General features: G+C 37.0%; 1 protein-coding gene across 14 annotated transcripts in view; it reads right to left on the bottom strand.

Moving 5' to 3' along the window:
* Positions 1-1859: 1859 nt before the first annotated feature.
* The window catches only part of LOC114940708 (rap guanine nucleotide exchange factor 2), a 124019-nt gene continuing 109221 nt past the window's right edge, over positions 1860-16657 (bottom strand). For 7 of the 14 annotated variants that reach the window (XM_085483453.1, XM_029315442.2, XM_029315445.2 and 4 more), the window contains 14 exons: positions 15826-16038; positions 15401-15753; positions 14844-15305; positions 14463-14755; positions 14075-14378; positions 13754-13985; positions 13358-13662; positions 13041-13225; positions 12748-12959; positions 12378-12609; positions 11989-12288; positions 11579-11896; positions 10371-10487; positions 1860-8029 (listed from right to left, as the gene is read on the bottom strand). In XM_085483453.1, coding sequence (XP_085339579.1) covers positions 7620-8029; positions 10371-10487; positions 11579-11896; positions 11989-12288; positions 12378-12609; positions 12748-12959; positions 13041-13225; positions 13358-13662; positions 13754-13985; positions 14075-14378; positions 14463-14755; positions 14844-15305; positions 15401-15753; positions 15826-16038 — 3936 coding nt within the window. In that variant the 3' untranslated portion in view covers positions 1860-7619. Of the gene's footprint in view, positions 8561-9125; positions 9294-10370; positions 10488-11578; positions 11897-11988; positions 12289-12377; positions 12610-12747; positions 12960-13040; positions 13226-13357; positions 13663-13753; positions 13986-14074; positions 14379-14462; positions 14756-14843; positions 15306-15400; positions 15754-15825; positions 16039-16657 lie in introns of all 14 variants that reach the window. The other 7 variants (XM_085483458.1, XM_085483455.1, XM_085483454.1 and 4 more) reach the window with 7 other exon arrangements.

Below are 16657 nucleotides of genomic sequence, written 5' to 3'. Positions count from 1 at the left end.
ATTCAATTACGGTGCACTTGCGAGCATTTAATAATCTCCGAGGTAATATGCATTCCTATGCGAATGAAAGATAAGTGCGATATAATGAGAGGCAGATACATGTGAGGGCTCGCACCTTTCGTAAGATCTCGCCAATCTCGATATCTATCGAAGATCCCAGATAGACAAACCCAAGACCGAATCAATTTTTCTACAACTATCAATGACACCCGAATCGATCAGCGTAAACCCATAACACTATATGTAACAACACTTTAATTCACAGATGATCTATCGCGAAAAATCGACCCCGAAGATCGAAGATCACCCGCGAAAATCACACCCGACGATCCGATCGTGAAGACCCTTCGCGCATGATCGGCAACGCGCATGTTCGAGGAGCCGAAAATCGAAGCGAGACCATCCCACGCCGCGATTTGAATAGCCGATCTCGCGATCGAGATCGAAGGTACAGCGGGAAGGTTCTCGGACGCGCAGAGAGATATAGAAACCGAGCGCACACGCGGCGCGAGTAAGAGCGAGCGGTTTTCGAACAACTACGTGCCGGTCGGAAGGCGGCGTTTCTTTCTCCCCTGCATCGTGCATCGGTTCGCCGCAGAGAGAGGGAAATGGCGAAACCATGGAGGTGGTGGAGTCGGAGTGCTGCTGCGAAATATACGCGGGAGAAAGGGATACACGGGGGATCTCTATGATATCCCCCGTGGATCGAGATCGGCGAGATGATGGTCGAGGAAAAAGCTCGGCAAGAACAACCCTCGGATGATTTTATCGATTCCTCCCATCGGCCGATCGTACACTCTGCTCGAGCGAGGTTTCTTCTACATTCATTCCTCGTAGAATCCTATTCTCGTTTTTGCGAAAGTCTCTAAAATTTAATTTACACTGCTTGACATTTATATATTTGAAGAATTTTAATAAACTCGCTGTCATCAAGCCTTCAGCAATTATTATCATAAATAATTCATTATTCATTTATCACAAATAATTAATTTATAAAATATAAAAGTAATATAAATGTAAAATGTAAATCGTTTATCAAATACAAAATATAAATATTAACGTTATAAATATATAATAAATGTAAATATACAAATTTATTTAAATTTCGACCTAACTGGCCAGTACAAAATATTATGACACTACGTTTCGACCCTCAATCAGCTGATTCGAAAGTTACACTTGATAATGACTCGAAATTTAAATAAATTTGAATGGTTTTACTCATCACTGGCGACTTCATTAATTTTATCGTTATTTAAATGTAAATAATTACGAAAATATAAAAGTAGAGTGAATGACAAATTGGCAGATATTGACTTTCGCTGAAATTATAAAATAATTTATCAATTGCAAATAGATATTGCAGCTGAAAATATAAAAATCACATTTTACATGTAAAAAATAAAGTTTTTGTCTAAATTAATTTCTTCATTAAAGCACCAGATTGATGATAAAATTATATTGCAATCGCGCGCAATTTTGCAGTCAAAGCTCTCCTTTGTTTCGAACAAAATAATGTTGAATGAATATTTTGGAAAAAGAAAAGGAACGTTGTGCAGGCCAGAGCGTGTACTGAAGTCGCAATTTTACGCGTAAGTGAATCGACTAACCCCTGACTGTCAGTTGGTTCCTGTCTAAAGCAACAGGTGCTCGTCAACCGCTGCCATGTGGCCGCTGCACGAATGGAAGGAAGTGCACACATGCATACTTATTCTTACCTTATTCGAGGCACATTTTTTCTTCTAAATACACACAAATATAATAAAGAATATTAAAGGTTCTCCTTAATATAAAAAAAATACACGTGCTATTTCATCTTTATCTACCTAAGACAATGGCAAATAAATTCTGACTCTTGCTGATTCTTTACCAATCCTTTAATTGTTCATATATTGTGTTTGCTGGGAGGGATTTACAGGTGTACATTAAATGTTGGGACTAAAACACCTATGCGCTGCGACTCTTCGCGGGTACAGCTGATGAGCCCTCGCGTAAGTCTACAAATGGTAATCTTAAATATGTGTATTCGAAATATGTATTTTTTTTTGCTTATATATAAATAATCGGTAGATTCTCTCTCTCTCTCTCTCTCTCTCTTTCTCTCTCTCTCTCTCTCTCTCTCTCTCTCTCTCTTCACATCTACACATTATCGGTAGACAGATATACAAAACATCGTATCGTACAAAATAGTAGCAGTAGTATCACCTATCAACTTCGTTCCAACGGATGATCCGCTACGCACGGTACCAATTATTATGATCGTATCGAAATATTTTCTTCGAAAACGCGAGAATTCTAAGAACAAACGTATTCATCTGAGAAAAATTAACAAACTTCTCGTGGTCCTTTAGGTATGTCTCGAAAAGCGCTTGGCTTTTCATTTCTTAATAAATATATATAGCATATATGTATTAACAAATAATTTAAAAATTCGATGTGTATACCTATATTATCAATAAAATACCATACGTAGCGGTTTATTAATGGAAATAAAACACGAAACTTGTAAACATAATTTCGAGATTCTATATACGTATATACAAAATCTTGATACAGAGCGTAAAGTGACACAATCGCATCTATCAAAAGATGTAAAAGCAACTTTTATATATATATATAAGGGGAAATATTTTAAATTATCATTTCCAAATTCCAAAAAAACATTAACTATATCCAAGAGATTCGGAAAAAAAATTGCGTCTCTTGAAAAGATGTGATAAAATTATTCTTCGTGAATATCTTTGTGTTGTCTCTCCATATTATGTGTCGACAAAAAAATGATTAATTTTTTGTTCTTTCTAAATACGTACATTTTCTGCAATGCTTCTTCTGCCTTCGCTTCTCAGACTTTTCAAACGTGCGACAGAGTCATTTCACGCAAAGTAGCCTGTATACATATACCTTGAAGAATTTTGCTAAGGTGTTAGTATTTGTACTGTTGTAAAGCGTTAATAAATAAACGCGAGGGATGGATCTCGATGCGGGATAGGATCCAAAAAATGAAGAACGAAACTGAAAAGACGGGAGACTTTTTTGTACTATGATACAAGTTTTATTAAACAAATTAAATACAAAAGATTTTCTGTTGTTTGCGATCCGCGTTTTATATATATATATATAGCCGAATATCTCGGGGTTATAAATAATTAAAATAACAGAACAAGGCGTGGTATAAATAAAAAAAAAAGAAAGAGACGCTGAGCGAAAAAAGGTGTGACCCGTCTAAACTTTCGTTTCCCGAATAGTAAACATTCTCGCGCGTGCTTGTATTGTACTGTTACGAATAGGATTTATCTAAAAAGAAAAAGAGCAAAAAATCGACTAACGTATCCAGGCTTCTTCAATTCGAGAATTAATTTTTATCGCTAACTAAAGTTACACGGTTTTGCCAAAATAATTTAAAGTTTGAGTTTTTATCGACAATTCTGCATCTCTATACATGCAAAATACTTATAATATATAATTTCACACTTAATATATTATTTTATCTTATATATTTTATTTCATGTATAAAAGAGTTGCTGTTTTATTAGAAATTTTTATATTTGAAAATTGTTATATATGTGCCAATAATAATTATATAACAAATAAAAAGGAAAACAGAGAGCAATATCCACAGAATTCTCGATAAAAATTCGTCGAAAATATTATTTTCGAAATAAATAAATGCACGTGGAATGCACGTAGAGCCTGGTGTGTCTAAAATACAAAAAATAATGAAAGAAAAAAAAACGAAGATAAAAGTAAATTTGTCGTGTCAAAACTAAAGAAAAAAATGATTTAGTTTTTGATGCTGCGTTTTACGAAGAACCTTAATTATCGGTAAATACGCTTAAAAGTTTCTTCGAGAACGTTGAATATTAATGTTTAAAAGTCGTTAGGATATGTACAAAGAGATATAATATTTTGAATATCAAGTAAATATATATTGATTTCTCCCCATGTCCCGAAAGACCGAGCTGGATCACATTCCCTCCCGATCCTTCGGGATCACTGGGCATTTTAACGTCGAAGAGTCACACAGTCTTCGTGGATGTCGAAATTGGTCTTTTAATAATTTAAAAAAAAAAAAAAAAGAAAAAGAAAAAAAAAGAAGAAAATTAAAAAAGGAAAAAGTAAGCAATAACAATATTTAACGGCAGTCCATTAAACGAGAGGATTCCTTTTCTTTCTTCTCTTTTTTTTTTTTTTTTTTCAAACGGTCAGAAGTGGAAAATGTGTCAAGGGTTTACGAAAACACGGCAAGACGAAGTTTGGAATGTAATAAATGATAGAGATCCGAGTATCCAGAAAAGTACTGTGTTGACTCTCGATACTCTTTCACTCCTCTTTTACATACATACGTACATTCCATACTCTTTCGCACATTCTCTCCTTCTCTCTCGCACACACTTTTTGTTTTTCCGCTTACTTGACAATCGCAAAAACGGTGCCTGGGTAATTAGGCCCTCTTTTGCTAACGCGTCGATATACACATCGTGCACGCGAATTACAGTTCCTTTATAATACTTGTAAAAGGACTCGAGTCTCATGTAAATGGACAAGAGCATATATCTGCGTGGGTATGTGGGTGTGTGTGTGTGTGTCGTGTACACACACGCGCGTATATCTATGTGTGTATGTAATATACATGGATAAACTTACGATAAATAAAGCCATCCGCTTTTTCCGCACCGACATGTAAAGTGGCGAAAAATTTTATTTGCTTTTCCTTTTCTTTTCTCTCTCGCCCTTGCCCTCGAATTCTATTATAATAATGATATACGATCTAAAGACGTTTCCTTTCACACATTGCGCAAGAATAAAACTAAGACAGATTACCGATATTGAAATTAAAATAACGATGATTAATCCGGTGATAACGTTGAATAAAGTATCGTAACTAAAGATGGTGAAATTGGAAAAATAATAACTTACTTGCGAGTTAAAATTCGTATGTTCCGTTAAAAAAAAAATAGATGAAGTGTGAAGTATAGTTTTTTCAGTGGCGTGTAAATGCGAGAAAATACGCTTAAAAAAATTCACACCGTTGTGAAAAACTACTCTATCTCGATCGTAGTCCCCGGTTAATATTCGAGAAATTTTTTGTACTTGATCATGTCATTGTTAAAATTCAACACAAAAAAGCATAAAATTATCAACTTCTCTAGTAAAAATTTAAATCTCCAGATTGACGATAGAAATCTTTTAAAAGCAAGGTGCTTAAAATAGAAAAGATCGTTTCGAATCGAATCGAATTGAATTGAAGACTGAAATCTGAATACGATTATAAACCGTTTCCACTTTCTGAATCGATCAAAAAAAGGAGACGAATCATTTAAATTCTTAAACCTGTAAAATGTCGGTGGAATCGCGATCGTGTTAGACACGAGAGTCAACCGCGCGACCCTAAACATTTCACATCGAATCTTTGTCCGATCCTTCGTACGTGTATATCCCTTCTTTCCCTCGCTAAATATTATTGTATATAACACTATGCTATTTACACCAACTTACATTACTACGGACACTAAAGATTAACCTACCAAGTATATATATATTACAGGACACGTCGTCATATTCAGACTCTTTCTCTGGTGACACGCGCAGATATATATATATATAACATCTTTGGACTCGGTTTTATTACACATTTATATAGAATATTATGATCGCTTTCTCGTCTAATTCGCTTCTCGTCATCTCGCGAGAGAAAGACTCGCGAAAACACCTAACAATTCGAAAAGTGTTCCCCTTCAGTCTAATAAAAGAAAAGTATACTCTCCTATATACCCCGTTTCCTCGTACATTCGCTAACTATTTGATACTTTCCACGGTACACATTATATATAAATATTTTAACGCTTGAGATTCTCTCTCGATGGTTCCGTCAGGTTTGTCACGGGAGGGATATATCCTTGGAAGACAAGCGTTTTCCGCTTAAATAAGAATAAACGCCTCTTATCTTGCAGTAAAGCATAAGTAGGTTTTGCCCTAGCGAAAAATTGCCCGCTCGGCTCAAAAGATAAAGTGTCGATATACAAACGACCGAATACGACCATCGAATATAGGGATATATATCTCGGCTATCGAATGCGAAACCACATTTATAGGAAGATAATTTTTTTTTTGTTCGCCTGTCGTATTTTTTTCCGCATTCTCTTTTCGCAACGTGGTATCTGAAAACGATTTTTTTTTCTGACAGCGTAAAAGAAATAATACAACGAACAAAAGTAAAATACGGTAACCGAAACTCCATGAGATTCGTGGACCACTTAAACCGCCGACACTTGGGCGTCTTCGTCATCTGTAACATTTCGAAATGTGTTTTAGTATTGTGACACGTCGCAAGTGTGTCAGGTGTGATGATCGGAAAAATACGAGGGACTCTATTTGGATTGATATGATTTTAATTCGAGTGCAATTTTGGCTCGATTTAACAGTATTGATTAAAATCCGAGCAAAATATGTGATAAAAATATCTCGAGCGAAAAATAACACAAGTATTTCGAGCTGCAAAATTAAAAGCTATTGCGAAATATTCCATGCTGAATAAAGCAAGATTATATACAATTTTTCTATATTTTTTTCCTATATTTTATATTTTTCTATATTTTCCTATATTCTATATTTTTAGAGTCTCTCGTTAATGTGATGTCTATAAACAAAAGAATTTCTTTGTTTGACTTCGATTATTTTGAAAAACTAATTCAAGAGAAATTAACAATTAATGCAGACAATGCAAACAAAAATGGATAAAGGGTTACACGTGCGACATGGATGCAAGTAGCGAATCATGCTTCGACATTTTATGCAAGAGGTAAAACTGTGAAAACAAATCGCATATAATTTATTATAACATTTCAATGCAAAACAAATTCAATGATAATAGGCAAGCTATAGTGTATTATGCAATGATCACTAATGTAAATATTGACTTAATGCGGGTAATTATCATGATTATGAAATTGCACGACCATTGGCTGAATGAGTGCACTACATAATCACATTAATAAAACACAAGCTTTCAACGTGTTGTACAAGCACGTTTTCACATTTACACGTAAATATATAATATTTATTTACATAATATGATTATAATCATATGATAACCATATGACATCGAATAATATCGGTCGTTTCTCACCCGACCGACATTGATAACATTATCACTGCATTGATATGATTATGTTCAAGATTGTATTCAAAATTATATTCATGATTTTGTTCAACATTTTATTTCAATCGTGTCATATATCTTTTTCATAAATAGGGAAAAGACTGTCTCGGAAAAAGTGGCTTGCAACGACAAAAATCAATACTATATAGAGGGAAAAAAATGGCAATCTTAAAAGTCTCGCTATATCCATCTAAATGATGTAAATAACGAGAACAGAAAATGCATAACAAGATGAAAATAAGAGGAGCCACTTTTGGTAGCACGCGCACGCTGAAAAAAAAAACTATTAAAAAAAGGAAAAAAATCGATAAAAAAGCATTTGCAAATGAGAACTGTCGTAAAGATCAGAACAGTTACTCCGGTGTAAATGCGAGCTGACGGAGCAGACTTTCGCCAATGGAACTCATCAGCGCTCTTCGCCGTGCGTGAATCTCAACAACGGCAAGATAAATAAGAAGCCTTAAGAGAACACGAGCGTAAACCGAAATAGATGTAATATAATATAAATGTAAAAGACGTGAGAGAGAGAGAGAGTGAAACTCTGTGTATATGTGTGTGTGTGAACGGTAGAGAGAGCGATTTGCTTAGATGTAGTAGTACCATCTTCGTGATCGGTGGCCCGATAAGTGACCCCCTCGTGGCTGTTAGCACGACCGAGTCTGTGCAACCTCGCCATCTGTTGCGCGACTTTGTACGCCGGTGGTTGACGGCACTGGGGCGCGTTACTCATGCCAGGTCGCATGGTTGTCATCGACGGCATGTTGCCCGACGACGACATGGTGCCCATCGTCGTCATTATCGTCATGGTAGCCGCGCCGGGCGGCGGCAGCGGAGCTGGCATCCCTAGGCCCATGTTTAATCCCGTAGTACCTGAAAACCCTCGACTCTCTCGATCTCTCTTTCTCTTTCTCCCCCTTTCGCCGCCGCTTTTTTTCACCCCATCTCTACAATATTCCTCATCTCTTTCAGCGACTAAGCGATTCGCTACCTTCTCGGACATCAGGCTTGTAAACGAGCGCTTATACGAGAATGCAAAGAGCAAATGCAATCGAGTTTGTGTACTCGTTACATAGATTTCTAATTAACAGAATTAGCCGGTACAAGTTGGAGTGCCTCTTGGAAAATATTCCGCTTTACTCTTTCGTAAATTAAAAAACAATAATTTAGAAAAATTTAATTAATCAATTTTAATTTAATAATAATACAAATTAGTTAAAAAATAAATTTAAAATTCACATGATTATTTTAGCTCGTACGCGTTTTGAAGACATCGCAATGCAACTTGAATAGAGGAAGCACTCAATTAACATCGAGAAATCATTTGTGCTCGCTTCCAACCGAGGTCCGCGAGAGGTGAGCGAGTTTAAAGGAAACCGCAAAATACATTCGCCGCTACACAACCTGCTCAAGAGAAAGGAAAAAGCATATATATGTGTATATATGTATATATATATATATATATATACACCGTTCGCGTAGTTAGTACCCTGGAAAGAGCGCGTTCACAGTTATATATCTTCGCTAATGCTATGGGACACGCAAATACGCAAATGGAGCAAACTCGATGCAGCGTGTTGCGCTTCTAGGCCGCGCTAGAAGCAAACCGTAATACTATGTCACCAGCGTGCATACCAACAGACTTGTACAGACAATTAATGATTAGAACGGGCGAGAACGTCACGCATAGAGAGAGAGAAAGAGAGACTAAATACACCCTCGTGAAAGGCAAATTTCCATCAAGTTCAGGCAAAGCACAAGCCTGTGTAAAGATGCTGGAGATTGGCAAGGTTTGTAACATCTACCACTCCAAATACTTCGGTATATTGTTTCGCATGCATGAGCCACACCGTTCCGTTGGACCTTAATGTATTCCGTTTCGGAGAGAGAGACAGCAGGATATTAACGCAATGATCCAAGCCAGACAGACAAACAGACGAAACAGGCAGACAGACGCGGACAGACTCACCTTGAGGAGTTGGGGGTTGATGATGATGATGATGATCGTGATAATGTTGTTGATGATGATGATGGTGATGGTGATGATGATTGTGGTTGTGATTCTGATTGGCAGGAAGCGGAGGTAACACCGCTACCGCGTGAGGAAATGGAGGCGCTCCGCCTCTTATAACAGACCCTGCACCACACAGAGAAGCCACATACGACACTTTTTTACAAAATCTACAGACTTGAGCCGTTTATTGTAAATCCTCGAAAGTGGGATGAGCCTCGGAACGAGAATTCGGCGTGATTATTGCGACCGATGCAAATATATATATTTCTTTTTTTTTTTTTTTTTAAGACGGCGCACGATTAAGCGAGTAACTAACCGAGACATAACAAGCTGTAAAGCGAATTTTACAGAAGCGTAAGATAGAACGACTTGTTAAGCGGCTGAAAGCAAAGTTGTTATGCTACATATATATATGCAGTGCTCGACGACGCGAATATCAACGCGAAAACGCACGTTTCGATAATAATAATATTTAATTCTTTGAGACGTGAGAGTAATTCGATCAGCGCTTGAAGACAAGTGGCCATGGGACATACGTTCTTTAGCGATAAAATTGAATCAGCGACTCCCAAGATGAATAAATAATTATTTAAAAATTATAAGAGCTAATGAAAATATAAAAAAAATATTCGACAGATAAATAAATGAAAATCAAATATATTTATCGCGAATTATTTATAAATTTAAATTGTAAATATAAATATTGAAAAATAAATGTTAGACTTCTCGGTTTTAATTTTTGACGCTACAGTATCATATCTTTCAAGTACGGGAAGTCGTTATCGTATGTCTATAGTTAAGAAAATTTCGATTCCAAGGTTATCTCGATTATCAATTTAATATTATAATTAACTGAACACAATAATTATATAACACGTAATCCCCTGACAACATAAAAAATAAGACAGGTAATACAAGAAAAAAATAGACGTAAAAAAAAGAATAAAACAAACATCGGATATCAAGTATATAAAAACCGTAATCTCTTACATCATAAAAATATATATATATCCAGCTTTCATAGCTTAGAACACACGCTGAAGAGAAAATTCGATTTCCGGAGTCGGTGTCCGCGCTCGGAGACTCTACTCTATCTCTACAATTTCTACTACGGTCTACGGACAAGAGGAACAGCACACGAGCACAGTTGGCCACAATCCGTTCTCTCGCTTCACTCTCGTGTTGTTGTTGATTACGTACCTTGCAGAGCGGAGTGCCGTCTTTGCGGTGGCGGTGGGCTGCCGCCCGCTTCCACGCTGCTCCCGCTGTGGCTGTCCAGCTGAGTGCTATGACCGCTGTCACTGCTCGTCACCGAACCTACGCACACGTCCCCAAGACACTTCTATCACTACACACGTACCAGCCGGGGGATTATCCGCCCTGATGCGATCGCTAAACATCGTACTACCGTCTAGTCGCGGCGATATATATTCGTTCGCGTATATTTTCGCGTCTCTTTGCTCGAAATCGAGTCAACGCGAGAACCTAATGCAAGCTGATCACCTCTCGCTACGCTCAGATTGTATCATGTCTCTTGCACATATACCTATTTCTCTTTCCTATCGTCTACGGATATTTATTATTCTATATCAATGCAAAGTAATCGAAAGTATATCTTATATGCACGATTTATGTACACTGTGTTAAAAATTGTAACGCGCGATGATTTCCTACGCGATAGTCAAAAATTGGATCGTACTCGTATAAATATTTAATTTTAGACTAATATAGAGGCTGCACATTTTTATCTTTTTCTCACTAACGATAATAATTCTAAAATTATCACAAGAGAAGACATTTATTGATTTTTTAATTTCGAATTAATTATGCTCTTAAAAGCAGCATCGTTGACGTACGACTCCGTATGTCCCATGGTACGAGAGCTCCGAATCGAAACCGCACTTCGTTATGGATTTACGTACGTGAGGTATTCGTGATGTCTAATCGAAAAGAAAAGCTCGCGCTACAATAATCGGCGTACAAGATGCGTGTGTATGTATGTGTGTGTACGTGTGTAAATGTACGTGTATATATGGATCAACTAAATAACATGGAACATTTATGAATTGCGTAACGGCTGTGCAGCGTGCATAATAATGAGACTCCTTGTTGCGAGACCTGACCAGTGTATGTAACGAGCAATGAAGGTGCGTGATGGTGCTTCGCGAGATGCGTATCTAAGTTTATATTTGTTCAACAATCTATCAATATATACTATGTATAAATAATCTAAAAAAAAAATTATAAAAAAATTATTAAAAGTAACTGCAACAAATAAAATCAATTTTCAGATCTATTTCATCGGAACGATTCGTCTATAAATGAGATCTTTAGAAAGACCTAGAGAATAAATATCATTGGATAGCATCTCGTTTCAAACCATTTTGTGAGAAAGAAATTGTACTCACCGCTTGTCAAGGTTTTCCTCAGTGGTTGGAGATTGCTCAAGCTAGTTACGCTACTGCTCTCCGCACTGAGGTCGACAGGCGGCGGTAGACTAGCGGGTGTATCACTGTGGGATCGCTCGTGCATCGGTACTCTACTGCCGGATCCTACTCTTCTAGGTGCACCTGGACTAGGCTCTAAACCACTCGAGTGTAGAGCCAATCCTGGTACTGGTAACGGCGGTGGACAATGCTTGGGTTGATACGGTCGTGTCTTGTGAGGATCTGACAAGGCTAGCATTTTCCTCACCGCCTGTGGCGACGCAGCGCCGAATTTTGTACCTGTAAAATCCATAATCGATACAAATTATAAGATAAAATTCCTAAGAAGAACAATAAATTACAAAGTACCATTAGTAGAGAGATTTACTGACCTTGTATACTTTTTCTGCCTTCGCTAGTGCTGCTGGCGCTACTAGTAGTTGACAGAGTAGGCGACGGATGCCTTCTTCCTCGACTGCCACTCAGTGGAACCGCAGCCGCAACCGCGACCGCTCCCGCGTGCGGCTCGCAATCGACGGAAAGTTGATGCAGTCGCTCCTCATCTGTGATTACTTTCATGTTTGCAAGGTAGGCCTTCACTCTTCGAACCATCTGCGCTTCCTCGAACATTTTCTTTGGATTGGGTGCGGCCGTGGATTTCTTTCGTCGTTTCACCGTCGCAGTTTGGCCGCCTACAAGTAACAATGTCACAGTTGTATATAAATTCTATTTAAAAGGTCAACATTTTTTTAACAATAAAAAATAGCACAAAAGAATTTACCCTGATTTCCAGTGGTCATTTGATTTAAAGCAACCATCGCAGAACTCGGTGGTTGCCCGCCTCTCTCCAACATGGTTAATAAATCATAAGGTGAAGAGCACATGTTTGTTAGCGTTCTCACTTCCTTGGCAATCATTCTGAGTTTTTCAAAGTTTACCAAACCTTCTACTCTCGAATCATTACCAAGATGTATAAAAGTCAAATCTTTCTTCACGACTGGATAGAAAGGTATCTATATAAGAAACAAAATTCGTTTAATTCGATTATTTTAAACTGACACCATATAAGCTTAATATTGCAGATAGCGCTATACGTTAAATGATCATGAAAGATCTTATTTGATATTATATATATAAAGACAATGACTCACTATCGGTGGTTGCGTTTGTTCAGACGCCACCAATTGTCGATATTTACTCATGTTGCGGCTGGGATCCATTAATTCCTGCAAATCACTAAATAACCTTTGATATTTCGTTGGCAGTTTTTCCCACGAAGCTCTTAATCTTGACACTGCACCATGACCCAAACCAGATACGATCGCGAACATGGAGTTGAAATTTTTGCACTCCTTACATTGACCTGTTAAAAAAAAACATTGCTAAAAGAATTGTAGAAAGATAAAGAAAAAAAAGAATATACATATTTGATGTAGATACTTACGCGCTATCTTGATAAATTGTTTTATAATCTTACTACGCCGCACGAGATTATGCTCGGAGCAGACTTCTGTTACAACCCAAAACATTTCTCTGTTGACTAGTTCTGCAAATTGACTGAGCATAGGTATGCCGTACCTGCTCTTCAGTTCAAACAAATCATCCACATATTCTGTGGACTCAATTTGTCTGTAACACAAAATATGCAAAATTAAATTTATTATTATTATCGAAATGTGTAATTGAACTTTGTAATTCCAAGTCCAATTTGAAATAAGTAAATTTATACATTTGGTATATATTATAAATATCCTGAATTACCTGAATATACTAAAGTCCTGTAGAGTCAGTTGTATCGCCACCTCTACGGCATTCAATTGCAGAAAATGAACTTGAGATTCTCGAATAAGTTCTGGAGCTTGATCGTCGGCTACTAAAGTTTCGGAAATTCCATTAGTTTTCAAGTAATATCGCGAACTCAATCCAATTCTTTCTGCGAGATTTTGCAATTGATCCGGCAATCTACGCTGCTTGATCATGCCACCTTCACCAACGCTCACTTCTGCCAGAGAGAAATTTGAACTGCTTTCCGTTATACCAAATTCTTGAAGTGCAAGCATTACCACCTACAATAAGTTAAACGTCAATAAATAAAACACAATTTAATTTGTTATTTAATATTGGTAATAAATAATATCGATACACAAATTTACGTACCTCATGTGCTGTCGTTTCTTTGTGGATAAGAAGATACTTGCAGGTTTGATCTGCTTTGTATACCTTGAGCACATGTTCGGGATAATCGTTTGCTCGCAAGTCATCGTAACAATAAAGCGACGTAAGATCTGGGTTACTCTTCGAATGGTACAGATTAGTTGTTGTTTGCGCAAGCCCTGTTCCCGGTGGTGTATGTGGTGGTGCAAGAGGATCGTCCAAATGTACACCATCGCTGTTAAAATTTAAAATATATGGTATATAAACAAAAGATTCATACATTTATTTATCATTTATTCCGCAATATGCTCTTAATGCACTTACTTGATTGTGTTCTTTGGCAGTATGTTCATTTTCATAAGTGCTTTCTGTAATCGTCGTTTGGGTCCAAGAGTCATAAATCCTTTGTGCTCCTTTTTGGCATCTTTACATGGCGATACATTGTTATCAGGCATCAACAATGGTACTCCACCAATCATAGGATTTAAAGGATTCACACCAGTCAAGGGATCCACATGAGTCGACAGTCTAGCACGTGGATCAGATGGAAGCCTGGGTATTTCCGGCTTACTTGACCTACCTCGGGGTCTCGGAGAGTTATCTGGCATCTGAAGCATTTCTTTGAAAGCTGTAAAAATAAATAATCGATGGTAAAGAACAGACATCTTTTTATTACTAATTATTTTGGTTTGAAAAAGACGATTAGACTCACCAAGTAAATTAGATTTTACAGTTATACTGAGATGCGTAGAAGCTCTCAGAATATCGAGCGCTTTCGCATGATTCACATGCTCAAAACTCTGACCATTTACTTCTAAAATCTGGTCACCCCTCTTTAAACCAACATCCTCAGCCTTAGATCTCTTGTCAACTTTTGAAATAAATATACCGAAACCTCTTTCAAATCCCCCTAAGATGCTAAAATTTAAGACCTCATCTCTGTTTGGTCTAGCTAATGTTACGTTCCGCGTTCTCGCTTTCGCCGCACATGCAATATTTAATAACCTGAAATCCCAAAGACATACACAATAAGCATGTTTCTTAATGCTCCAGTTTTTCCTTTCAAAATCAAAATTTAAAAAATTCACTTTACCTTTGTTGTCCTAACATTTTTTCCCTTTCCAATCCGGTTTCAAATGCTTCTAAAAATTCCATCATCGCCGGATCAGTCTCGAAATCAGTGAAATGATTATTCACCCATAAGAGCACGACGCGAGCAACACGATCTCGCACTTGTGCTTGATCGAACCATTCCAACAATTGACTCGCGACCAACAACGGGCTATCGATAAACGTTCGATGAGTCAACAAGAAGTCTTCTACATAAGTAGGATCTGTAATACTGTTTTCTTCGATGAGTTGTAACATCAAACGTTCCGCTGCTCCCCGTATCACCACGTGGCCTCTTCGCGCGGCGCCGTCCAAAGCTCCTCTTAATTCTGTCACTAAAATTACCCTTCCATTCTCTTCGTGTCTCCTGGTATTCTCTTCACCCTGATGTTGAATTCTAAAGTAATCTGCTTGTGTGACGCAAACAAATTGACAATCATCGCATCTGTAAAAAAAAAAAACAAGAAACGTTTTCATTTTTCCTTGTATCTTCTGCATACAATAATCGATATAAAAATAGACAAGAAACGTATTACAAACTTTGTTCTCATAACTCCGCGATGTAATAGCCTCTCCTTAGTAGGCAAGATACCAAAGCTGTCTCCAAGACCGAGCTGTTCAATTTCACCATTGCTGTGCTCAATCTCGACAGCACCGTTAATCAACACGCTCCAACTATCGAGTTCTTCACCATCATTCAAGACCACCATACCGGCCCGATCGACCACTGCAAATACCATTACAGCGCACAACGCTCTTCTGACGGCCAAAGTCATGTTTGTGAAAGCTTTCAGTTGTTGTGTGAATTCCAAAAGCGTCTCTATGTCGTCCTCCGTTCTTTCAACAGGATCCTTCTCTAAACATTCTCGTACAGGATCCCGCACTGTTAAACTCTAAAACATTACAATAGAAATTAAAATCAATATAATATATTTCTGAGTGGAAAGGTAAACCGTAATACTTACATCCATGCTTTCTGCTAGATCCTCTTCCTCATCGCTGTCGACAATAGATTCCACGAGACCCGAGAGATCCACCTCGTCGGGATCCGCGTCTAATGAACTTTGTACTGATGTCATTGTGTCGGATCCACTGTACGCCGAACTTGTGTCACTCGAATGGCTGCTTCTGTTTGATTTCTGATACAATTCTGGCCTGCCTGTCAGGCCCTGCGAGAACTGTAAAAAAGAATTTTCATTAGAATAATGAATTTATATAACTTACATATGCTTATATATATATAAAAAAAAAAGGATTTACTTCCATCATTTTTACACTTCATTTACAAATTGCTTTTACATATTATTTTGTTATAAATAAACTTGACAATATTTCACATCAACTTTTCAAAGAGTTTGATGAATTTTGTTTCCTCATGTCATATTTGTTAAATATTTTATATGTATATAAACATAACTAAAAAATTAATATAATAAAATTTTGATATAAAACTGCAACATATTCAACTAGACTAGATAAAAGCTATATTATAATGTGTAAATTGTAATTTCCGTAATGAATATTACACACAATGTATCGAAATATGAAATACTATATAGATTATATTACATATAACATTAAAAATCAAAATGTTTAGAATAAAAATGATGAATTAATAGAATGAAAAAAGCAATGGATAAAAAATTATAGAATACGTTTAAGATATACATAACAGCATAAATTCAACATCATGTCCATCATCTAATATTCCTCTGAGCCATCAATCATTACGAATTATTCAAAAATCGCCTAACGATAATTCATAGAAGAGAGATTTCGGAGGACGAGCCACAATCC

Source organism: Nylanderia fulva, unplaced genomic scaffold, assembly GCF_048542155.1.
Source record: "Nylanderia fulva isolate GAGA-0341 unplaced genomic scaffold, ASM4854215v1 Scaffold25, whole genome shotgun sequence".
In the NCBI taxonomy this organism is placed as follows: Eukaryota; Metazoa; Arthropoda; class Insecta; order Hymenoptera; family Formicidae; genus Nylanderia; species Nylanderia fulva.
The sequence above is the reverse complement of the archived record's forward strand: the minus strand, read 5'-3'. Positions and strand labels throughout refer to the sequence as shown.